Source organism: Electrophorus electricus, chromosome 8, assembly GCF_041902795.1.
Source record: "Electrophorus electricus isolate QZ-2024a chromosome 8, ASM4190279v1, whole genome shotgun sequence".
In the NCBI taxonomy this organism is placed as follows: Eukaryota; Metazoa; Chordata; class Actinopteri; order Gymnotiformes; family Gymnotidae; genus Electrophorus; species Electrophorus electricus.
Window position 1 is genome coordinate 29,195,001 of NC_137504.1, and position 25,276 is coordinate 29,220,276.

A 25,276-nucleotide genomic window follows, 5' to 3' on the forward strand; every position below is an offset into this window, starting at 1 on the left:
ACAGCGGAAGCCCCAGAGCCATAGTGCACTAAAAAAAAACAAAAAAAACTGCATGATTGCATGGGCCAACCATAAGCAGAACACACTTTGCATTGGACATTCCTTTGCTGGCCAACATTAACATGTTTAATCACATTAGAGTCTATGACAGGGCAGGCCAGGCTCAGGGCGCTATGCTTACATCGACTGTTCCCCAGATTGCACGGCCCGAGCTTGTCAGATTTACAGTTAACGGCCTCAGCAAATACAATGTGGTTGTTTACTTTAAATCAAATCGGTACCAGAAAGAAGAAAGAAGAAAGAGTGTCTGCAGAGTTTGGAACTGAGAGAAGGAATAACAGAAAGAATGCTATTGGTATAGACAAATGCGATAAATGAGTCGAATTAGCGAGGGTTTGAGGAGTTTCTTTATCCTATCAATGTAACTACAATATGGGTATGCACAGCACATATGTCGGAATTGTGTATTGTGTGTGTGTATGTGTGTATTGGGTGTGTGTGTGTGTGTGTGTGTGTGTGTGTGTTGGCGCGCGGGCCAGCTTGTAAGTGTATGCAATCTGCCTTTCATCCAGAACCCTCTAATCATCTCTGTCTTGTTTCTGCTGTCTTCATTAGGTCCATCAGGCAGAGCACATCTTACCACCAGCGTTCTTTAACAGAGGCAGGACGCCACGCTGGGACGCTCCCTGTAGCACAGCGATTCAAACATGCCTGCTGCTCAGAGTCATGTCTAAATTACAACTCAGAGAGGAAACATTATTAGAACATTTCAACACACTCAGTGCGTGACTGACAGTAGAGTTTATTGTAGCGAATCATCCAGTGGCATCTGTGCTCTGTCTTGGAGCTTTTCACACCTTGGTGCCCTTGTTGGTGATGTCATTTTCAGACACCTGCCTTTCTAGCACATCAATAAGTTCAGTGATTTTGCTGAACCTTTCATACAGTGCAGACTGGCCTTTTAAATTAGCAGCTGTGATTCAATCCAAACAACGCAAAAATGACATCTAAAGCTGCCATAAAAAGCCACTTGCAAAAAAAAAAGTATACTATCTCACAATAAAACATCAAAACATCATGAACATTTCACAGGGTCTTTATAAGAAAAGCAAGCACTAAGGAATTTTCTATGGGCCTTTGTTCTGCTTTTGGGGATAATTTGCAGCCTGTCTGGAAGCTATGAAATACAAATCTAAAATCAATACTCACTCGCACTGGGCAAAAAGTCATATTTGGCTCAGGGAGGCGACGGCATTCGCCATCTCACTACATCTTAAAGGATGCTGGGATAAACATTTACGCATCATCTTCTCCCGCAGTTCTCCAGATGCTGCCATTGAAAGCCGCAGTTCCCTCAAATCTAAGCCCCCAATCAGGCCTGTTTGGACGGCCTTGTTCGGAAGTAATCAGCATGGGGCTGGTTGTGCGCCAGTGCAGAGGAAGCCCTGCAGGGATCTCTTAGTCATGGCTCTGGAAAGCATTACCATTTGTCAATGAGTAGAAGTTTGAGGAAGAAGTACCAATTATCTGCTGCTGGCATTTGGAATTCTCAAGAGAGTGCGTGCAGCCAACGTAAGGATGCACAATGTACCAACTGACCTCTGGATCGAGTACCAATGGGGACAATCTAAACAACAGGTTTTCTTGGACAAGAATTCCATACCCATGTCTGTGTTGCCGAGCCAATTAAATGTCCTTAGTGAAAACATGCAGAATAAACCATGAAACCCAAATTCGCCGTCACGGAACAGAATGGCCTCAGCATGAGTTCAACACTGGGACCCAGGAAAATGCTCCTGCATAGAATTCAGTCCCTCCTATTCAGAAGTCTGACACCGTTGCGGCATGCTGCTGCGCTGGGCTCCTTCACCCCCGATAAAACACAATGGCGACCGGCGCGGTGAAGCCCCTGCTCCAGCAGGGGGCAAAGCAAAAGCCGATGGCATCACCAACTCACCATTAAAGGAACCCTGAGGGCAAATAATAGCAGGCGTGGCTATTCTCCACAAAAGAGGTGGAATGATCAATAAAAAAAACCAAAACAAAACAAAACAGACAGACAGAAAAGGAAAATGAAGCGATGGAAGAGAATGTCCGGATTTGCACAGGGTGTTTGACTCCATCTTCTCCGTTTCTTCATAAGCTTCTCATTACCCCGCGCGAGCCCATCAGGCAAGTGTATTACCATCACAGATCTGTTATGGCTGCCAAATGTGGGATTTTGTATGCAATTCCAATGAGCCCCATTTATAACGTTTACATAAATTTAAACTGATTAACCTGCCAGTATTAATTCATGAGACTGTCAAAGTGCAATTGGCAGGAGGAATCCAGCAAAGATGAAGGGTGTGGATGGAGAGAGGTATTCAACTGGGCCGGAGAAGATTAATAACTGCTCCTTCAAACAATATCTGTAGCTTGATATTAGTGCTTTGGGGAAGGTTAGACTGCCAAACCATATATTACTACATGTTAACTATACATCAGAGGTGACGAGGAGGCTGAGCAGGATGCGGGGACGAGTTTGTAGGACAAACACATACGTTTATTTAGACATGTCAACACGAGCAAAGAATGCAGGCTATTGGGTTCAAACATCGACCCACACAGACTCAAACACAAGACATATATACATGCACAATATGAGGGCATGGCCATACAGACGAATGCGCACACACACACACACACACACACACACACACACACACACACACACACACACACACACACACACACACACACATAGACAGGGAGACGTTTTGGGGAGGGGCCGTACCATGACATCAGAACCTTCAGGTTATAGGCTGAAAGCATTATGAAAGAAACTTACCAGTGTGTTATATGTTTACTATATACGTGCACTTTCAATAACTATGGACGTTTTTATTTTACAGTGCTCCACAGGACAGGCTGTGGGGCAGGACAGGCTGTGGGGCTGGACAGGCTGTGGGGCAGGACAGGCTGTGGGGCAGGATAGGCTGTGGGGCTGGACAGACTGTGGGGCTGGACAGGCTGTGGGGCAGGACAGGCTGTGGGGCAGAACAGACTGTGGGGCTGGACAGGCTGTGGGGAAGGACAGGCTGTGGGGCTGGACAGGCTGTGGGGCTGGACAGGCTGTGGGGCAGGACAGGCTGTGGGGCTGGACAGGCTGTGGGGCTGGATGCCAGTGTCTCTATTTCAAAGATATATTTAATGAACAATGATCTAGTGTGAATTTCTTATGCTTGATAGGACACCATACTCTACTGTACTAAAATGTCTGCTCCAAAAACCACTGAAAGGGAATTTACATTGCTTTATATTCACTGTTTACTTCAGCAGTGGAGAAAAAATATCAGAAGCTAAAGCTAAGCCATTCAGAAGAAGCTAATTGAAATAGGATCAAATTATCCAACCCGCTTGGGTTCAACGACGCCTACACTCAGAAAAATCATGCAGTCGTTGCTTTGACAGTGTGGTGAAATATTGACTTCAGATTACGCTGACAGCCCCCATGTGAGCATTTTTGAGTACTTCAGTGAATTCAGAACTCACAAAGCGCAGCCCCAGCAAAAGCAAGAATATAAAACACAGCCTTTGAGCTTTGGCAGTGAACTCCAAGGCTCCTTTTTCAACAAGCCTTGCTGATAATGAAGGTAATTAAAGCAACCAATTGCTGTCTTTTCAATAACAGAAGGCAAGTGACAAGAACAAGTCAAAATCTCCCCTCACGTGCCTACATGCAGACAGCCAAAGAAACATGCAGTTTACCTTCAGTCATCTGAACCAATCAGCCTTCCACAGTGTTCCGGACCGTTCCACGACAACAGTCCACCATACAAGTTCCTCCGTTCTCCTTTGTATACTTGCGCACGATGGGGTAAGAAAACCCTTTCAGACTCTCATGGTATTATTTTCAGAAGTAAATGCTTACCCACTAACGGCCTGGAGTGAAAACGAAATCGAATACCCATCGGGTGCATGACAGAAGACAGGGGTCTGAGTTGACAAAGATGTACTATGAAACTGACCACTGTGACTGCGTACACACCTCTTCGCAACACAAGACAGCGCAACATATGCGTGTGGGCTTAGTTGACAACAAATGCATGTTCACACCACCTGCACTTATTTATAGCACCAAATACTGGAAACGCATGCAGCTGGGGGGCGTGATGAGAAATACCATCTAGAAAATCATAATGTCAAGATTAATTGCTTTTTCCCAGACACATACGTAACATCAGTCAGCTGAAAAATTGGGCAGCTCGTGGTGGTCATGACCGCAAAGGATCCTAACCAATGACGGATGGTGCTTGTTTTACTGGGGCCTACAGGGACATGTCATGTGGTCACAGACTGTCTTGCTGTCTGTTAGCACATACTTAAAAGTGTCTCGAGGGGACCTGCTTCTCACTTTGCACAAAAAAGGATGACTTATCAGACACAACAGACGGCTTCATTTTTATCCGTGCCATGGCCAATTTACTTTGGCATAAGCCTCTCCTTTTTAGCCATTTCTACTAGGAGAGGCAAATTTCACTCTGTGCTGAGGCACTTCAGGGCCAATCGGGTGACTGAACGACCATTACTGAGCGATGCTGGGGGCTTTGATTACATTAATGACAGGACGTGGGAAGTCTTGTAAATGTGGTGGCCACTGATGACTGCCGACAGACGTAACTCTGCAGCTAATCTAAATGTTTCTGAATTCGCTTTTAAAAGTTGACCTGGATCTTGCACCAGGTTTGCCAAAATGGGCCAGAATACTTGTTTAAAATTTACATCAGTTTTACATAAAATTTACATAAAATTTCCAAAATAATCCAATGGAATCAAATGGAATAGATTTTACAGATCTCCATACTGACCTTTGCTATGGGCCCACGTGTAGGTGGCGGGCAGACTTCTGGCCACTGGTTGCTCTTCTCTCGCTGCCACTGGCCTCCTGATGTCTGACAGTGAATCTTTCACTGGACGAATGTACCTCGGCAACGCTTTGTAGAACCAGGCCCCCGAACGCTTCCACACCTGGTAGGAGAGAGAGAGAGAGAGAGAGAGAGAGAGAGAGAGAGAGAGATATGGTGGGAGTGAGTGAGAAAGAAATGGAGAGAAACACTAGTTATATGAGTTGTGAGGGCAGACAGCACAGAGATTTATTATGTCCATGAGGCAAACAACAATCACAGCAGGTATTCGGAGGATTTGACATGACACAGTTGACCTTGAGGAAAGGAATAATAGTGTTCTGTAGCTGAGGTGGAGTTGGGAGTAATTGCATGGTGCACATAAACAGCGTGGTGGGGTTGTGACTGGTCATGTTCAACTTCTCCAGTGTTTGACTTCTAAGCCATCTTGTTCCTTCGAGCTGTTCAGGACAGTGCTGCTCTTTGGTGGAATGGCTTCATATTATGGCCTGTGCCTGCAGGAAGGTATGCAGGGCCAGTTTATTTCAACCGTTCCTGTCTGGACAGGACTTTGGCAGTGTGGCAGTGTGGCAAAGCATGATGGGATACCATAAATCATTCATCATCTTCTTAAAAGGCCAGATTATTTCCGGGCAATAGCCAACTTTAAAGGTTTCCCTGCCAGGGCTTCAGATCAGAGCTAAGGGATTCTTCTTAGTTATACAGAGCCAAAAGTAGCTAAAAAAGCATACAGCAGTACATCACGTAGGCTGTCTCAAACTCTTTTGTAGAAAGCATTCCAAATACAGTATGGTGTAGGTATTGTGGCTAGCCAGTCTGTCTGATGACATTACTGATAAGCATAGAAGTTCTGGCACTCTGGTACATGGTTATATAGCGACAGATAACAGGAACTAAAATGTCAGGGTCAGCAGCAGCTGGTGCTCAGTTGGCAGGGATCATCGCCCAGCTGGAGCCATCCAGCTACCATCTCCATCACCTAAACCACCAACCATTTATGAGCCAGCCACGCTCATGCAAATGTGGCACAGAGCTATAGCCAATCCTGTGACTGTTGAGCAATGCCCTTTCTCTGAGGAAGCTTCTCACTGGCCAGTCTTTGGATAACTTTTTTTGTGGTTGTAGTGGGAACTTAAAAGGAGATATTACACATAAAAAACAATTATTGTCACTCCAATCAAATGACAACAATGGCTAAATACATACGCATATATATATATATATATATATATATATATATATATATATATATATATATATATATATTACCCTTTAAAAAAAAAAAAATTCCCCCTCAATTTCCATGGATTTAAATTATGGTACGAGGAAAAGGACAATTTTTTTTATTAGCCTGGTAATAGAAAAGAATTTTCTGACAACAAAAAAGGAAAGATGAAGATTTTAAAGATGTTTGCACTGAAACTACTTCATTTCACCGTTTGAAGTAATTGCATGAAATTGAATTTCAGAAACAAAAGACAATCTATGTGCAACAAAAGAATGTCTCTCAATGAAAGAATGGTGAAGAAATGAATGAATAACATTTCTTTATCAGTAACCAAATTTGGCATAGCACATACACAGAAATGATCAAAAGTGGATGTCAGTAATGGCTGATACAGAGAATGACACTACGAACACAGAGTGGACTGTGTCATCATTTCTCTCACGGGGTTGCATAAAATAAAAACCTTGAAAAAAAAACAAAACCTCATATGCACAACGCTATGTGGGTACTCAGTACCATCTTCTGACAAAGGCTGGAGTAGGAGACAAATCAAATTAATTAAACATTAAAGGCAGAGCTGTTCTTACACACAGTGGTCTTTTAGCATGTGGGAAATGATGTGCCAGTAGGATATATCAATCATATGTACTCTGACTGAGGATTCCTGCATGCAAAATGTTACTTATACTTATTTAATTTAGACCCTTACCATGAGGTTAAGACCGAACTTTTAAAGGATGTTTCAAAAGCCCGTTTAATGCAGCTGGCAGTAAATGGACTGATCATTAATGTCCCTGCCAAGCTTTTGTTGGGGAATTAATATATTCAAACATAATGAAATTGGTTAAAATGAGCATTTTATGGAGGCTTACAGATCGAGTTTGTAGCTGCTGATATATTTGACTGAGTCGACTGCACGGTAACTAATTACAGGCAAATCCACTAATTATCTGATTAAAGTTCAGCACACCAAAACACAACAAATTGGCCTGCTCATATCCTTCACTTTTACATGACAAGAACCAATTACCAACTAGAAACAGACACATGAAGAAGCAGATCTGGGCTAACACCCAAACGATGACGAAGAAGATCTAAAACAACCTGACCTTGGACGCTATATCCACATACATCTACTTTCATTATGATGGCCATTAGATAACAGGTTTCCTGATCAAAATGAAGTCCACCAGGAAGAACACTCTGGCATTACCCTGCATGATGAAGGACAAGGGGGTGCAGCTGTGAAACCCTGGAAGGCCTACCCAACTGGTGTTTGACCCTGGAAGGCCTACCCAACTGGCTGGTGTTTGATCTACTCTTAGTCTGCAATAATAAGAATATACACGGGTAGCAACAGTCCAAATAATTACAAGATTCTTTCATGAGTATATAACAATTTTAAGTCATTTTCTAACATTAATAAGTCAACTTATTGAAACTGACATGTGGATGATTAAAAACCAAGCCTGGTTTGTGTGCATCTAATATATCTTCACGTCAATTGAGAATGCTCATATGTCTATTAATTTCCCTTACAGAGGGACAGGAGACAGGTCACAATAGTGATATGGAAGACCACGAGCCATGGGGAAAATATACAAGCAGCACAAGTTTGTTCAAGGTCAAGGAAGAGAAGGAAAAATGGAAAATAATGGTGAAGCTGTATTTGTGTCTTCTGCAATATCTACAGCCTCGTTATCTTCAGCCCTGTGCATCAGGCTCCCGCCTATCCTATCAATGCAGTGAATGTGAACGCGCACACACACACACACACACACACACACACACACACAGTCACATGGATACAACAGTCCACCAACCATAGGTTTATTTTTGCAAGGTATATCTAGTGAGTCTTTTACCACACTATATTTAATTAGCTTTGTGGAGCAAATATGCGACAACCTTGGACAGCAATTCTAAGTACCTTATAAGTCTTGTACAAAGTGTGACATTTTAAATATTGTACATTCTGAGATGTTTTTTATGTAGTGTATTTTTATAGTGCCAAGCCCCTTCATTAAAAAAAGATTATTGGTGTGCACTTATAGACTATGGCTCATCTGTTGGCACACGGAGTGTGTGTTAGCCACTCTCTAATGATTCATCATTGGCCCTTCCCTGACCATTGGATCGTTGGCTGGCTGGATATATGTAGATTGTAGACCACTCTCAACCCAGCAGGGCAAATGTTCCCAAATAGCTGTATATAAGAGGAAAAAAGAAATAGGGTGCGAAAGCACCATTCCTCATTTCCAACAACATGAAACCACTGCGAGTGGGGGTCGCAATATATAAACATGTTCAATGTAATTGTTCACCATTGAACACAACAATCACCACTGATTAACAGCAGCATACCTGACCCAGGCACAGTAATGACTGCTATCCTATACGGAAAGCAGGGTTTCCTAGTTTAATACTATTACTCAGTGCCTCATGAATCCTCTATTCCTCTGTTCCTCGGTTGCCAGCAAATATATGAAGAAGGCGCACCTGATAATGTCTAGGGAAAACTGTTATTATATCTTCCCCTTGCTTCAAATGTACTTCTAAACCTCACGCACTAAGGAGTGTCTCGTAGCACGCTTGCTTCGATTGCGCCCTTTGACAGATTCGAGATGTGCCAAATGAATGGTGGAACGCAGCAAATAATTTCCTGTCTTGGCATTTTAATTAGTGGCAAGATAATATCGCTAATTTGAACAGGGGTGGGGGAGGCAGTGTTTTGTGAAATTGACTTCTGTGGATTGCAGGTGTGCAACCACTGGTGACCGGAACGCTCCGCTTGAGCCCTGCGCTCCAGAACCAGTGAGCCAGAACTCTATTAGTGCCACCCGGCTCTGGTGAGTGGCAGCAGGACAATGGGAGGAACCGGGGGGAAAGGCGGAAGGGTCCCGGCACGGGGGTCGCGGCTAATCCGGACTTGTTAATGGGGAAAAAGAAAGTCAGCCAGCTTGCTTCTAGAAGGCAAGCCAATGGGTAGTTGTGCTGGGTGAGTGTTAAAGTAGTGGCTGAAGATGAGAACATGTGGTATTTTGTAGTGTGAATCCTAAGGATAAATATAAAATTGCAGAAGCTTTTTAAATCTATACTGCATGCTCCTGGGATAATACATTTCCATACATTTTTCTTTCCAAGCATTTCCTGGTGTTGGAAACATTCCTTTGAGGTTTTGGTCCATTTTGAAATAATTGCAAAACTGCAGCAGATTTGCCAACTGTACATTAATGCTAAAAATCATGCGCTACTGCATCCCGGAGGATCCCCAGTGGATTCATGTCCATTGACTGAAGGCCACTGAACTCATCGTCATGGTTAGGAAACCAGTTTGGAATGGTTTGTGCCTTTTGAGATAGTACATTAACATGCTGGAAATATCCATTATAAGATGGGAAATTGTGGCCATAAAGGTTTGCACATAGTCAGAAACAATGCTCACATAGGCTGGGGTATACAAATTGTGCAACATAGCTATTACAGTGCCCATCTTGCGCCATATTCCCCACTTCACCACCAACCGGGTTGTGCATATTGTGATACCTTTCTCCTCAACATGTTTGTAAAGACTGGTTATCTGAGTTATGCCAGGCTTCCAGTTTAACCAGTCTGACCATTATCCTATGACCTCTTTCATTAACAGTGTGTTTCCATAGAACTGCCACACCATCTACAGAATTACTGCTCGCTACATGTTTTATTATTCATATGATTCTGTGTAAACTGTAGAGACTGCTGTGCATGAATTAAATCAGCAGTTTCTGAAGTCAAACCAGTCCATCTGGCACAAACAAACAAATATGTAATAGCTATTTATTAAAGCTTATACACTACTATTATAACTTTTATAGCAGATTAAAGTTAAAAGCAAAAGCAAACTTCATTTGTTATGTGTTAATAGATTGCCATCCGGTGTGAACCAGATGAGGACAAGGATCAGCGTTGGTTCCTCTCAAGGTTTCTTCCTCTGGACCCGTGTCTGCGTATTTGGCTACTACACAATTGGCTAATCAGATAATTACATAAAAGAGCAGGTGTACAGGTGTTCCCAACAAAGAAGCTGATATGTTATTATTTATTGATCAATACTGACCTTCGTAATACTGATATCACAGAAGGCCCCAAAATGCAAATGAGCTTTCTAAGAGCACAACAGTTCCTCTTGTTTACTGAAGGTTTTCTGCCCAGTCTCAGACACGGCAGATGAGCACGCTGTGTGTTCAGATGGACAACACAGTCCCATTATCTAACATCACGAATCAACAAGTGTAAATACTTTGGGTAAAAATATATATTACAAAACATGTCCTGCAAATAGAATATTACAAAGCATGTCACAATATGCAGCAATTTAATCACAGTACAGCTTTTTTCTCTATATGACACCACTCTAGTAATGTAATTCCTCTGATTTTTGGCCCTCCACAGGTAACATAGTTTAGGATCCTGCAACTGAAGAACAGCAACTTGCACCAGTATATTTGATCAGAGCCGTGTGTCAGCTAGAATCTAGCTAATGAACTTAAATTCAAAAGGCCTAACAGTCTTTGGGCTCAGTTCAAATACAGTACCACTTCGCTAGGCTGGAAAGAATTTTATATTTGCATTTAGAACTTGGCAATCAAAAAGAAAAACACAGAGCAAAGGACTGGCTTCTGAAACATGTGATGACCAGTTACAACACAAATTTAATATCCAAATACTACCTGCACTTCGAAGGAAGATGAAGAAAGCACTTAGGTTATATGAACAGAAAATGGCCTAGATCCCGAATACAAGACATACATTTGCAGACGATCAGAAAGCAATGCGCAGGAAGCATGAAAAACAACAGTTGCACAAAACAAGTGTATCACTGAGGTTCAGTACCACCATCACATATTGTGAAGCACATTATGAATGTGAATCATTACTGAGCTAACAGAGCGTGCTACTCCACGAGAACACAACAAAATGAAGTGTATAATTCCAGTTCCTGCACGGCCACAGCCATAATGGTCCCAGCTCGTCTGATGTGACTGCACGGCTGGTGTAATTCCAAAGAGAGCAGAATTACAGTCATTGTAACTTCTCCACTGTGTGCTGTAGAACTCATTATATCCACCACGCTCTAAAATGTGGAATGGCGCTCAGGAAAACAGAACTATGAGAAAAATCAGGACTGTCACACTGCACTCTTCTGAAAAAGCATAGCCTTAACATTTAACATTAATGTTTTTTGATCTATCTTGAACGTCTGGACAGATTAATAGCATTGATTATTTTATCAACTATAACTGCAGTATGCCTGATGCTGACAGAGCATTTGGCAGACACTCTTATCCAGAGCAACCTATATATTTATCAATATGACAGTATATGTGCTTAGTGTTGGGAAGCGACCGCCTGGCTTTGGTGTGATGCTAGTGCCTTGCTCCACCCACTTTAACTGGTGAGCTGCTGGAGCACACACGCCATTATTCAAATGGACGACACGAGAACATAAAGATAACCTCAACTTCTAGAAATAAATTCAATCACAACCCATCCCTCCCCTCAACGCACGAACTGTTAACCTCACGATATTATATGATATCATCTCGTTCTGGGAAATCTAGAAATACTGAGCTCTGTTATATTAAATACTCTGTTAAATACTGTTCGTGGATTGGTAGATGCTCTCCGTCTTCTCACCGCCCTCTCGGTACAGGTTTCGGGCTCCTTTGCGTGGACAGCGTGTGAATTAGTATAGTTTTGACTGAATTGTCGTTTCGCATCGGGTACAACCGCCAGCCAAGCGGCAATAAGCGCTCCAGATCTTATTGGTCTCGCCAAGTGTATCGTGAAACTCCACGTGGAGTCTGCATAAATTAGCCTCATTTGTTTATTCCTCCTGAGCACATTTTTGATCGCTCGTGCCACAAACCACTAGATTAATCTAGTTAATATCAGTCTTTTGGGCTAAGGAGCCTAAGGCTAATTTTCTTTGAATAGAGGGAGTTGCCAAACAATAATTAAAAAAGAAAGCGCGGGAGTAAATTCCAACAGTTTGCTGTCGTATTTTGAGGTTCGTAAACAAGCTATGGGAAATTGGCGCATCGAGGAAATGCCGTTTTTTTTTAATAAGGGATAAGAGAACGAAACCTTTCCTCTACATGCTTGCACGTCTTCATGAAGCGGCAATAAACTTCAAGGCTCCCCAAGGCTGCGACTGACCACGCTGAGCTCCAACGGTGGAGTCTGGAGTTAGACACGCAGTCATAACTGTTCTCACGATCATCCTCCAGACACGGAGTCGAGCCTTTCGCAGTTGAGCCGTGTTTTATCTTCTGGATTATCTGGGAATTTCTCAAATGATCGTATCTAGCGCAACTAAAATCACGGGAAATAACAATTTTCATTATGCGAATGAATTGTTGATAAACTCAACTGTAAAGAAGCTAAAATAAAAGCCAAAGGCATCAGGCGAACAAAAAGCCAAAATTAATAGAGACAAATGATTTATACGTGTTGGGTGCAAAGTATTGCGTTGCTAAAATGCACCTTGTTAGAGCCACTGATGCGAAAATAGTTTGCGAGCTACAGCTCATACCTAATTACACGTTTCGTAGACGTCCTAATAGTAAGTTCGTGTCGCTGCGCAGAAATATTATCACTGCCTGCTCTTCACAGACACTACTAAGACGAAAATAGTAATCTAACCCAAAACCGTAGAGCACTGGGATAAAAACCATATCCGTTCGTATGTTATTGCAAGGCGGAGGAGAACATGAACAAAAAGATCTTAGGGGGGAAACCTAACAAAAGGCAATTATCCAATAAAATGTCCTCTAAGCATTTAGGCATCGTATACTTACTACAGTGACGTGAAAATGCCTTGCATACAAGAACGGTCATCACAAATGGGCTTGCCAAAGCTATTAAGATACCACCTATTCCTTCAAGGTGTAAGTGGGGTTAAAGGATCTTTTGGGGTATTTTCATCATACCTCCATGTGAAATTCCGAGCATCAGATGACATGCCAGGAAGTGGCATATCAACCACGTGTGAGCAGGAACTGAACGACAAGGCAACTAAAGTAAAAGTTTCGGATTCCCAGAGTCAAATGGGCTGAATGCTACTTCCATATCGGGTGCACTTGCCGTACTCAATGAGAAGGACCGAATGCACCCCAAAAATGTGAGCTTGCCACCTTCCGTTTGTCACTTGAGATCATCAGGGAGCACCACAAAACAGTTCAGTTCGACCTGTTTGGTTTTTCATTGTTTCCTGAAATAAACTGGATGCGGCTTTGCCTGTTTTCTAAGACAGACCGTTTTAATTCCAAATGTGTTGCAGACGAAAGGATGGGCGGAGCGGGAGGGGTGTGCGTGCGTGGGGGGTTGGGCTAGATCAATACAGACCCGCTCTGATAACGTGTTGCATCCAGGGATGACGGCAAGGGCAGATCTGATAGCGTGAGCTGAGTACACATCAGCTTCCTCGGCCTCGCAGGTATTCTGAATAATACCGAACGGAGGAGCTCCCCGGACTCTGTGAGACTCACAGATAAGACGGCCAAAGACTGCCATTCAGTAAAATACGCCTAAACACTAGGAAAAAGAATGATATCTATCTTCATAGGTAGGACTATGCTTTAGTAGCTATTTATTACGTCTGAGGTAGGCTACTGACGCAAGTTCTTCAGTGAGTGAATTACGCCAGCTTTCAAATTCATCATGACTGACAGGTCCACACACAGCAGGGCCCATTATAACCCAGCTCATATAGATGTGTGTACCACTAATATCTAAACCATTTACATTTAACTAGACACGGTTTACCTCGGCATCATTCAGACCTTGACTATCCAATTTATTGTAGTTATACCAAACATATAAGCCTATAGCCGCAGCTGTTTTTTTTTTTCTCTTTTGAATGGCATGACAATAAGCATTCTATGACAGACACCTACATTCACAATGATAATTTGCGGTTTAATTGAGAAACTCGGTCGCCGAGGAAACCCCCCCCCCCCACAAAGGACTTGCTATAAAGATGCTGCGGCGTCTCTGTCTAGCCGTGACACTCAACAATCAGCCTCCCTGTTATTTATTTAATCACTCTCCCCACAGCCCATTATCAGCGTCTGCGCCGGTCTCTCGGCCACTGAAGGGCTGCACACCTGGGCACGCGGGAGATCGCGCGGGGCTGACTGGAGCGACGTCATAACAACATCCAGTACCGCTCTGCGCTACACGCGCACAAGGACACGTGGACGAGGCGCTCCCCATTTGGTTTTACAAACGCTCTTTAGGAGGAAAAAAGTGAAAATGTTGTGTATTATTTGATTTATCTATACTTTACGTAGCATGAAAGTTAAAGATGTCTGTAAAAGTATACCACGCTAACATCCGGACTCTAGTTAGGCGACGTGAATTGAGGCCTTCACTTTAAAATTACAATTAGCGTAAAAACGGGAGACTGTATGTTTGTTTTGCATCAGAAAGGACATGAACAGAACATTTGCCAACACCGCCTACCTTTATTCTAATGCAAAAATAAACATCCCTGCATGTGGTGTGGAGAGTCCTGTAAGCACATATAATGAACAAGTGCATGAAAACCGTGACAATACACTTAGACGAGTCATTTTCACTCCGTTTTCTATGCTAGGGTGAGGTCGTATTCTTATTACAAGGAACTCAACAAATTCCTCACGCGCAGTCTCGAAATCAAACCTCGCCAGAGTCAAAGGCAAATGCAAGTACCGCTTGCCGTGAACTCATACTCTGCGGAGATATGAAAACATAGAACCTGTATTTCGTACACTTAGAGAAATCATTCCTTGGCCTTTTCAAAACATGACTGTCACAGAGGTCGCTACAGGCATTCTGTGATATCAAAGTATATGCGGCTGTCAATCGTTTTTGTGTCTATAATGCAAAGTCAGATGGGAGCAAGACCACATTGTATATAACTTAAAACTAACACGCTGAGCATGTTTAGAACGTTTTACAAACACTAATTATCAAAATATGCTGCCTGACTAACGCTGTATGCAATAACAGCAAGCAAATCGCACAGGACTTGAAGTGCGTAAAAAAAACAACAGGATAGCACAGTTGCTATCTCAGAAGTCAACCTCCTCTATAAGGAGGTTGAATTCCCTGCTCAAAGAGCACAAGGGCATCGGTCTCTTCCCAAATCCAGCCAGGGACAGCAAGCTTTCATTATCTGTCCAATCCCTGATGAGGTGCTCTCACATTGGTGCTGTCTCACTGAAGGCTCACTGGTGACTCTGTGTACGCAGGTCGGACACTGTGATGCTCCACGCAGTGCAGGGCTTATATATCTAAACATAATGTGAAGTTTTACATAGCCTGACTTTTTTAGGATACAGTGCCCTCACTTTCCTGACAAGAGGGACTTGTGAAGTATTCACTGTGACTATGTTGATTTCCTGTTTGGCTGTCCGTGTGAACGCCAGGGCAACAGGAGAGTATCTGCCACCTGAATTCAGGAGACACTTCTCCTGGCTTCATGTGGCTTGCCCTTACGAGGGCTGTAAGCAGTCTACCACCAAAAGACCTTCTGGTAGACGAAAGACCTTCTCATGAGCTAAGAAGCAGAAGTCAGTAGCAGCCGCGTTTCATGCGGTGTGACAATATCCTACAGGCAACGAAAGCTACTTCTTTGAACACGCTTGTTTACGATATTGCTGCTGTTTTCTTTTACAGCACAGTCTTGAATTGTCTGAAAGATACAATACACTGCAGTCTTGAATTATCTGCAAGATATCACAGGGGCCATTCAGGGAATACTGTATTAAATGTGTTATTGCACACTTATCATGTACAAATAGAAAACCTCTGGCAAGTAGAAATTACATCATTGTTTTATAGCAGTTAATTTCCTTACAGCTATCTTATAAACACTAGGCAAAAATTGTCTACAGCTCATAATGCAACCCTCTAAATCAACTACATTAAAGGGCTCAGACTCAGCTAAAAGGGCGTTTCACTTGACTTGCTTGGGCATAGCCTTGCGATAGAGTTCCCTTCATGAGTCACGTTCTAATGACGACAAATGCTCTCAAAGACCTGAGACGTGAACGTCCATGCCCTCAAATACCTCGGGTTTGAATGTGCACGCCTTCAAAGTTCGGACTTCTGAACGTACACGCCCTGAAAGATCTGAGGTCCAAACGTGCACGCCTTCAAAGCCCTGAATGTGCATGTGCTCAAAGACCTGAGCTCTGAACATGCATGCCCTCAAACATCTGAGGTCTGAATGTAAATGCGGATCGCTAGTCTGAACATGCATGGCCTCAAAGACCTGAACGTGCATGCCCTCCAATATAAGGTCCAAATGCACACAATCTCATAGACCTGGGGTCTGTATGTGTACTCCCTCAAAGGCCTGAGGTCTGAACATGCACACCCTCAAAAAACAGGGTTTTTTTTACCGCACATTTATTTGTGCAAATGTCTCCTTGAGTTACAGTCCACTAAGCCAACAAATGTTTGGAAAGGCACAAAATGACTCGCAGTATGCAATTCTTGTTAGGGTCTGTTTTCTTTTTCAGGCAGAATCATTGCAGTTACCGGCTCATAAAGTGTACGCGTTTTTCTCTGGTTGCTGTTGTGTGTGCTGGGGTGGTGTCCTAAGGCAGTGGCAGTGTGGAGTTGTAAACCTACCTCTCTCTGCTCACTGCAGATCTTGCACAGCCACTGGGTTCTCTTTTGACTGCATGGTGTCTCTATCCCACACTTGGTGCACACTTTCTGAAAATCAAAGACCAGAGGAAGGAAGAAAGAAAGAAAGTCCATTTCTAACAAAGGGTAAACTGATTAATGAGAAATCGTTGTAACAGGCAGCATTTGCAAATCAGATGAATCAATCATCTCCTTCAAGGAAGATGATTTCATGCAATTTGAACATTCCAAGGCTCCCCACTGCACGACTCCCCCTCCCCAACCCAACAGTGTCACTAGTCTGCTGCCTACAACACCGTAAGCTTTACTTGGTTAGACCTTTTGATATTTTTCAGAAAGAGATACAAAGTATAAAAACAATTAAACCCATGAAAGTAAGGAACATGAAATGTGCACATAATGAAAGAGTATGGTAAACTCTGCATTTCTAATAGCAGAGGAAGAATTCTTTATTTGCCCTGCCGCAGATATATATGACTGGCATACATGTAGGCATTGTTTTAATGTCTAAATTTCACATTGCTAATACAGTATACGACAATAGTGTGTCTTTGCAGGCTACCATAAATTATATAACGTAATTATATATAATAGAATTTTACATTTTACTCAGATACCCATCTTGTTCTCAAACAGGCATTGTAGTTAAATCCAAAAGTTCAAACCTGAATCATTTCTCTCATCAGGGTTTGCTTTCAGATCATTTTCTTATTCAATAGCCCTACCGTTTTTACAAAATTGCACTCAAGAAATTACAAAATGCAATTACAAGCAACAAAGTTGATTAAAGCAAAAACCGCCAAATGGATCTGGAAAAATATCTGATTTTAAATAACCGATAAAGAGGAAGTCAAACACATATTTAAGACAGGCATATGCACAGATGTATAATTTACCAAAAAGCACGGAGAAAGGTATATAATAATGCCCAGTGCTGGCACAAACAGAGACTTTCCTTAGTAGAAGAAATGTAATTACAACAGGATATTGCATTGACTTCTGGTGAATTGGAGTTCAAGAATCAATTTGAATGCTAAAGGTTTGATATGGCATTGTAACAGGAAGGCAAAAAGAACCTTTAATCAAGCTTTCCATAATGGAAGACAATAGCCAGGAGATGTACTGGTAATTATGCCTTTACTGAGTTTTATATTTTTAGATTGGTTTTGAGAGAGAGAGAGAGAGAGAAAGAGAGAGAGAGAGAGACCACTCAGGGGGCCCTTCAATTTTCCACAAACTCTTCAAAAAGAATCTTCACACCAAACACTAGTGCTTTGCATAATTTGCTTCTAGCTCTGAATGACAACTGATGGCAGCGCTGCAGTTTAGCTGCGGTCACAAAAGGCCAGAGTCCAAACAGCCACCCATCTTCATTCTGCTACTCCCGAAAAAAAACAACATTTCGACACACCAACCGAAAACCTATTAAGTTAATAATTTATCCGTGAGGAGGTTGTTTATAGTTAGCCATTCTTGAATCTCAAAATGAATTAAATAGCTGAACACAGGGGGGAAATGATTTCTTCTTGTGCTCTGAGCAAATTGTATTCCAATTCTTTGTATTCCCAGAGTCCAATAATCACCTGGCACCTGACATATCCCATATGACATTAGCAAAACAATTTAACACCTTTCTGTGGGTACATGCAGTTTAAAAATAATTATGCTACTAACAGCATAATTATAATTATCTTAATAATCTCAATATATTTAAATCTCAGCAACAGATGTCAAGATCACACAGGTTAGGGGCCTGATTTTAAAAAACAGCTGAGACTTAGACGTCTCTTTGTATTTAAGAAGGAAATGCATCTATAACCATCACCCCAGCAAAGGTTTATGGATAAACAATCTCATTTACGGAGTCAGGCCATGTGCATCATGGTCCCTGGTCCTTCAAGTCAGTTTGTGGATATGCATGTGTGTGTATGTATGTACATGCTGCACGCATCCATCCAGAGGCCTACTGTATCACTATTTTCATCTGGAAACAATCGGCCCTGGAACCTGGGTAAGGCCTTGGACGAACAATCTACACAAAGCCTCGGTAATGAGTATAAACATGAACTACTAGAGCAGAACAGGCAGTGAGCATGTAATTTAATCACACACTACCCCCCGGTGGCCATAATGGGAAACTGCATTAGAATAACCTAAATAACACCCTGGTTTTACTTGCGTAGCTCTCTACTGCTACCTTATGGAAGCCTACTGCCATTGCGTCCGATTTCTTTTTCCACCCAGAAATATGATTCTTCCACAGCGTCATGTCTGGGAAGACTTCTAGAGTTCCTGAAAGGGAGGCGTGCAGTGATAAAGCCGAAGGCCTGCTGGCGAAGCAGCGTGTTGTACCTTGCAGCAGTCCAGGCAGAAGACGGAAGGAGTTCCCAGCAGGCCCAGAGCTTCCCCGCACAGCAGACACTGGGACAGCCCGTTCCCCAGCGCAGCCGTCTGCATGTTCTGCAGACGCTCCACTAGACGCCTGCAAAAGACAGCGCGTCCCCCGGCGTAGGACGCGTTTCAGGCTTGTTTTTAGCTGTCATTCGGTCCAAAGGTAAATACGTTAGTTGCATGCGAGATATGCCACCACGCAGGTATAGCTTAACGGATAGGTATTATGTTCATTCAGCCCACACGTAACTAAAATATATTGTTTGACATATAATGGTGCGAAGCACAGCCACACTGATGGCTTTAGTTTGAGGACTTTCTCACTGGGCTTATATATTGTGATTATTTAGTTCTTTGATAAAAGCCTGATGAATCTCATATTCCAAAGAGGGAGCCGCACATTCAAGTCACATATGTCTTTAGAAGTTGAATCAAAAAAAGTCTGAAATCACGACTTCTATTATGCTTTGCTGACTTTGTGTGGATGTTTACGTTTGCTGTGCAGCAGCAATTACAAGTAGTTTTGAAAATGAAATTCAAAGCATGTTCAGAATAAACAAAATCTATGAATAAAGTAAAATATGAATGTTCTATTTTGGGAAAGGAGACATACCGGGGAGTTTTGAAGGCTGTGTTTGAATCCTACGGGGGACTATCAAATTTCTTCGTGCTAAAAGCTACAGGCGCAATCGTGCTATGTGCAATTGCAAATGATGGCAAATGACCATTTTAATAAAACATGTTCAAAAACAGCAATAAGATCATACATTTTACTAACAATGTCAGTAAAATGCATGATCTTCCCAGCTTGAATAAGAGACTTGCGTGCACATGTTTTCAAAAATGGTCCGTGACAAAGTGCTACACCAGCGACGTCGCTCTTCGCTCCCGAGAAAAGGGCAGCGCCAGAGAAGGCGAGCGGCGCGGGCCAATCCGAACTCTACCCGATCCTCTGCTGCTCGACCAGATCCAGCTGTTCGGCTCGCTGGATGACGCTCAGGATGGTGTCCAGCTCCCTCTCGCTCAGCACCTGGCGCCTCCTCTGCTTCTCCGTCTGGAACGTGTGCACCGACCAGCCCGTGTGCAGCCTGTGGGGAGACACGCGTGGACACGTGTGCATGCAAGGCAGAGGCCACAGAGCCATATACTGGATTAGTAACTACTGTCAGCTACTGGTATGCGGCATCTTATATGTAAGCATCAGTACCAAATGACTCACTTAGCTCTCAGGGCTAGCTGTCGGTCATTGGGGCACACCCACTGGTCGTTTCCGTTGCCAAACATGGTGTCAGTCATGTTTCTATAGGAGGCTATTATAGCAACAACAAACAAACAAACAAACAAACAAACAAATAAATAAAAGAAGTAGGTATGTAATGTAAATGGCAGTGTTTCCTCATGTTTCCTTACAGTCTATTAGATTTGGTTACTCTTGGCAGCTTGCTACAGTCATAAAGAGGAGACATATTTGAGAAGTCCCGAAGCCCACTTGGAGCAACAATTGGTGGCTTGCTGATCAGTGCCTCAAAGCTTTAAGCGTTTGCCATCTGTTTCAGTCAGTTTAAAAGCCATCAACGTCAGTCGCTCACCGTGGGGCAGCAGTTTGCTGAGACACCCCATTATGATGTTTTTGTTGTTGTATTGCGTCACTGAAATGTTGCAGAGTCATCTCTGTAGGTAAAACACACCAGAGACAGTGAAGTGACACTCAAAGGGCAATGACACCCTCCTTTGCATTTAGACATGTCCAGTACTTGCACGGTCACTGCGTTATGTGAGTGGTGAAGCACTGCAGTTGTGCTAACGTTGCTGCAGTCTTCATGCTGAGATACTAAACCATGGGTCGGGACTCTCGCTCTCGCTCTCCTTCGCAGGGATGGCAGGAAAGGAGTCGGTCCGGTTCACTGGGCTCCGAGCGCTGGACTGTTTGTCCCGGTGTTTATGTTCATTAAAAACATACTTTGTGCTTTGAAACCCTTCTCACAAGGCTATAGGTCAGAAATATAAAGGAATGAGTTCAAGGCCAGCTTCAGTGTTACTTTTAATGTTACTTTTATAAGAGGAGTTTTGTCCTAGAAACAGCCAGGTAACGAAGGTGGATATGCTGCCACTCCAAACCCCCTCACAGCTCATACAGCCATATTTTATCTGGGTTTAATTATGGTTGGCAGTGTGGGCTTTCTACAAAGCACAGTCATGAGAATAATAACACCTGCCACACTCTTTAACACACACACACACACACACACACACACACACACACACACACACACACACACACACACACACATACACACACACACACACTTTCTCTCTCTCTCTCTCTCTCTCTCTCTCTCTCTCTCTCTCTCTCTCTCTCTCACACACACACACAAACACACACACACACTTTCTCTCTCTCTCTCTCTCTCTCTCTCTCTCTCTCACACACACACACACACACACTTTCTCTCTCTCTCTCTCTCTCTCTCTCTCTCTCTCTCACACACACACACACACACACACACACAGCTCTTTTATGACTAAGCGACAGAGTGTGTTTACGTTTCCATGCGACCTAATGCCCTCTGTACAGCACTGCTGTTCAGGCCTCAGGCAGAGTTGAGTATAAACAAGGGAGCCCTGAAATGCAGCAGGTCAGCAACATCAGAACGTGTCACAGCTCAGCAGTGATGCACTCACACCTCCCAGACACAAACTTGCTGGCCAAAGCCTACCATGGCTCTAAGTACTTCTGGAGAGTAAACAGCATGTATTCATTAATGATAAAATATAGCTGACATGTAATCCTTTCTAAAACGACCCAGGTACCATGCTGATCCTGAAGCGTTTAGTCATGAGATGACACCACATCGTGATGTCCGCAGCCCAATTCACACCACATATAGCTTCTATTCTTAACAAATTAAAGAATCTTATTGTTGTTTCAGCCTGCTGTGTGGAATGAAAACCCCTACTTAAAGTAGCCATTGCTTCCTGTGAATATTCGTTTAAAGTAACCAGTGTTCCCTATGAATATTCATTACTGTGTGGAAATTTATCCTGCTGTGTGGAATGAAAACCCCTATTTAAAGTAACCAGTATACTCTATGAATATTCATTCGTGACCTGCAAAGCTCCCCTCCCTTCCAATTTTCCCTCGAAGTGAAGAACAAATGGGGCAAGAGAGACTGCCCTTATAACAGCCACAGCGCCGTGGCTCCGGGCTGTTGCCTTGGCAGCTGTTCAGGGCAATTCCACTTAAAAGCTGTCGGCAAACAAAGACACACTGACAGAAAGTGATGAGAGAGAAAGTGTATGGAGGGGTGGGTTTGTGTTTATCTCCCGAGAGAAACAGCAGGGGCTGATAGTAACAAAAAGAAAAGGAAACTTTACACCAACCCTGATTCTAATCTCAAAGGAACTTCCTCTTCCCATCAGTCTGATCTCAGATCAGTGCAAACCTGTATGTGTTCCCGGTCGAGCTGCTGCTCCGGTCACATGACAGGAGTCCAATTCTTCTAAAACATCCTGTTGCTCTGCTGGCTGTAGTGGCTGAACTGCACTGCAGTGGTGCAGCCCTGACAACAGGCCTGCCATAGATCCTGTCCTAAAGCCTTTACTATTGACCTGCCCTTCAAAGCCAGGAATGATGCATCAGCATTCTCTCATTTAGGTGAACACAAGCCCATTCCGAACTCAAGGCTGAGGGATGATTACATGGTTTCCTTTATATAGCCATTTGCTGGGTTTAATGCAACAAAAAAATGCATTGATTATTGCAACCGAGATATATAGACATGATGGGTGACCACCGTGTATTAATGTGGACATATTTCTAAAAGTAAAGCATTCCGTGGTCTAAACATCTACAAACTGACACTAAACAACATGACAGATCCTGCTCAGTGTCTCAAAACCTATTTGACAACACCCGCAACCTGGGCATGGTGAGATCATTCAACACGTCAGTGTACAAAGAACTAACTCCGAGCCTCATTCAAAGTATCGCCATTAGTACAGAGCACAACACGCTTGTCTGCTGGTGACATTCTGTCAGCTCCAGCTGTGCTGCCATGGACACACATTCATTTCCAGTGTGATTACTTTATACCTGAAGATAAAGGCAGATCTTTTAACTGCAACTCGCTTCACTCATGCAACACGTTGATGAATGACGCAATAATATGTGGTTAGAGAGCGACAACTTCAGATACGTGGATCAGAGGGAAGGAGGAAAAGAAAGTGCAACTAACACAAGTGTCACGAGTGATTCAGCAAATCTTTTCATCTTTCGCTGCCACAGCGGTCTATCAACGAAGGCAAACATTTCCTAATACAAAGACTCCCAGTCCTACCTCGTGATGTTATGTATCCACGCAGACAAAAACTGATATTTGTAAATGCTGCTCCTCTTCCTTTCAGCTGTGCTCCCAGAGACACAGACACACAAACACACACACACACACACATCCACTTGTTCTTCCACGTGTGTGTATGTGTGTGTGTGCGTGTCTGTGTGTGTGTCGCAAGCACACGATAAGGCAGCAGGTGGAACACAAAGGACTCAGATCCAATAGACTGTGCTGTTAATGTAAGCAGCTCCTTCCAATTTTCTAAGAAAAGTTCTCTCTCCAGCCAAGAAAAGAGACGTTCCAGGGTTTAGCTGGGACAAGAGCACCTCTGTGCTTTTATCTTGAACTCTGCAAATAAAGTGAGAAGAATAAGTGAAGTCACATTACGCAAGTGCCCCCTCCTCCCTGGTGGGACGGATAGAGTGCCGTGTGTTTCCTCCCAGATACTCGGTGCAGGTTTCCTAGGAGAGAGGGGCAGTGTGGAAAACGTCACAAGCTATGTGCGAGTTAGCTTGTGAAAACTGATGGCTTTTCTTTTTTCTTCCTTCCTTCTTGCCCTGTTGCTTTGGGTGATTATAATATGTCCATGGCACTTGCGTCGTTCAAAACCACTGACGTGGTGTATTGCAAAAGTCTGAATTTATAATTACGTCAAATTCTGGTACGTGCATGTCACCTTTTGACTCTCACCAGCTAAGTCATGTCTATTGATTTCACACAAAACTTAATAATAAAAAAAACCCTTTCAACTATCAGTGGTGATTCAGAAACCAATGGTCATCATTCTTTTGAGATTTACCCTACAGCCTTTCTCACCTTTTCTAAAAGTGCTACAATACTTAGAATAAGTGACAATAGGGCTGAAATGTACTTACTTACAGTAAAATATAATACTGATTATTTTCTTTTAATTATGATTTACGCTTGTCTAAATGTATGATACAGTAAACAACAACATGTAAAAAAAATCTCTTAAACCTTATATTTGCTTTGTTGGGTTTGCATTGTTTGTAAACTATAGAATAAAGACTACAAGTATCATCTCTATGCTCTATTATGTAGCAAGTCCTGCCTGTGTTTTGCTTGACACATTCAAAGTGTAATCATTATGGTATAGCGACAACAGACCTACGCATAAGTAACATTATCATATTAAACAAGGGATACACGTTAGTAACATTATCCTTAATATTACTTTTGGATATACTGCAGATTGAGCTGTTGTTTTCTTGCCCTGTTGCTTTGTGTATTTACTCTGTAGCAGTCAGTGACTAAACTGTCCATTAGTTTTCATCATTTCATCAAAGCATATCCCTGCACTTAACAGGTACCAGTGAATGTGTTTCTGAATATACCATCACGTTGATGTAAACAAAAATAACATCACAAACCATCATGTCCTTAATTTGCAATTGTATTAAATAATTTAATCTCAGACCTGTTATGAACCGATTTAATATTTGCTGGTCACATATGCCTTCAGTGTATACAATGTTAATATCTGTTGCCTGTTCGCTACACCCTTGACTCCGCCCACTTCCCTAACTATCTGTACACCCAAGACTCAAGGCTTGCCACCTTTTTATTCATTAAGAATGCACTAAAAGGTCAAAGCTTTTACTCAGGTGGGCCAGGGTAGGCAGCCCCTTATTCTTTTGAGACCAAAAATAGAATAAATTTGTCCCAGATGGCGATAAGGGCTATCCTTTCTTCACCAACCACCTCAGAGATCACCC

General features: G+C 42.8%; 1 protein-coding gene across 17 annotated transcripts in view; it reads right to left on the bottom strand.

Moving 5' to 3' along the window:
- The window catches only part of doc2b (double C2-like domains, beta), a 127,580-nt gene extending 103,677 nt beyond the window's left edge, over window positions 1-23,903 (bottom strand). For 5 of the 17 annotated variants that reach the window (XR_014125020.1, XR_014125021.1, XR_014125019.1 and 2 more), the window contains exons 1-6: window positions 23,544-23,898; window positions 20,426-20,516; window positions 20,151-20,294; window positions 19,168-19,297; window positions 16,798-16,884; window positions 4,851-5,010 (exon numbers count right to left, since the gene is read on the bottom strand). Coding sequence is in view for 7 of the 17 variants with exons in the window: in XM_081719840.1 (XP_081575966.1) it covers window positions 4,851-5,010; window positions 16,798-16,884; window positions 19,168-19,297; window positions 20,151-20,294; window positions 20,426-20,516; window positions 23,544-23,658 (727 nt within the window). In the remaining 10 variants the exon portion in view is untranslated. Of the gene's footprint in view, window positions 1-4,850; window positions 5,011-16,797; window positions 16,885-19,167; window positions 19,298-19,819; window positions 20,295-20,425; window positions 20,517-20,795; window positions 20,878-23,543 lie in introns of all 17 variants that reach the window. The other 12 variants (XR_014125017.1, XM_081719840.1, XR_014125024.1 and 9 more) reach the window with 8 other exon arrangements.
- Window positions 23,904-25,276: the final 1,373 nt, after the last annotated feature.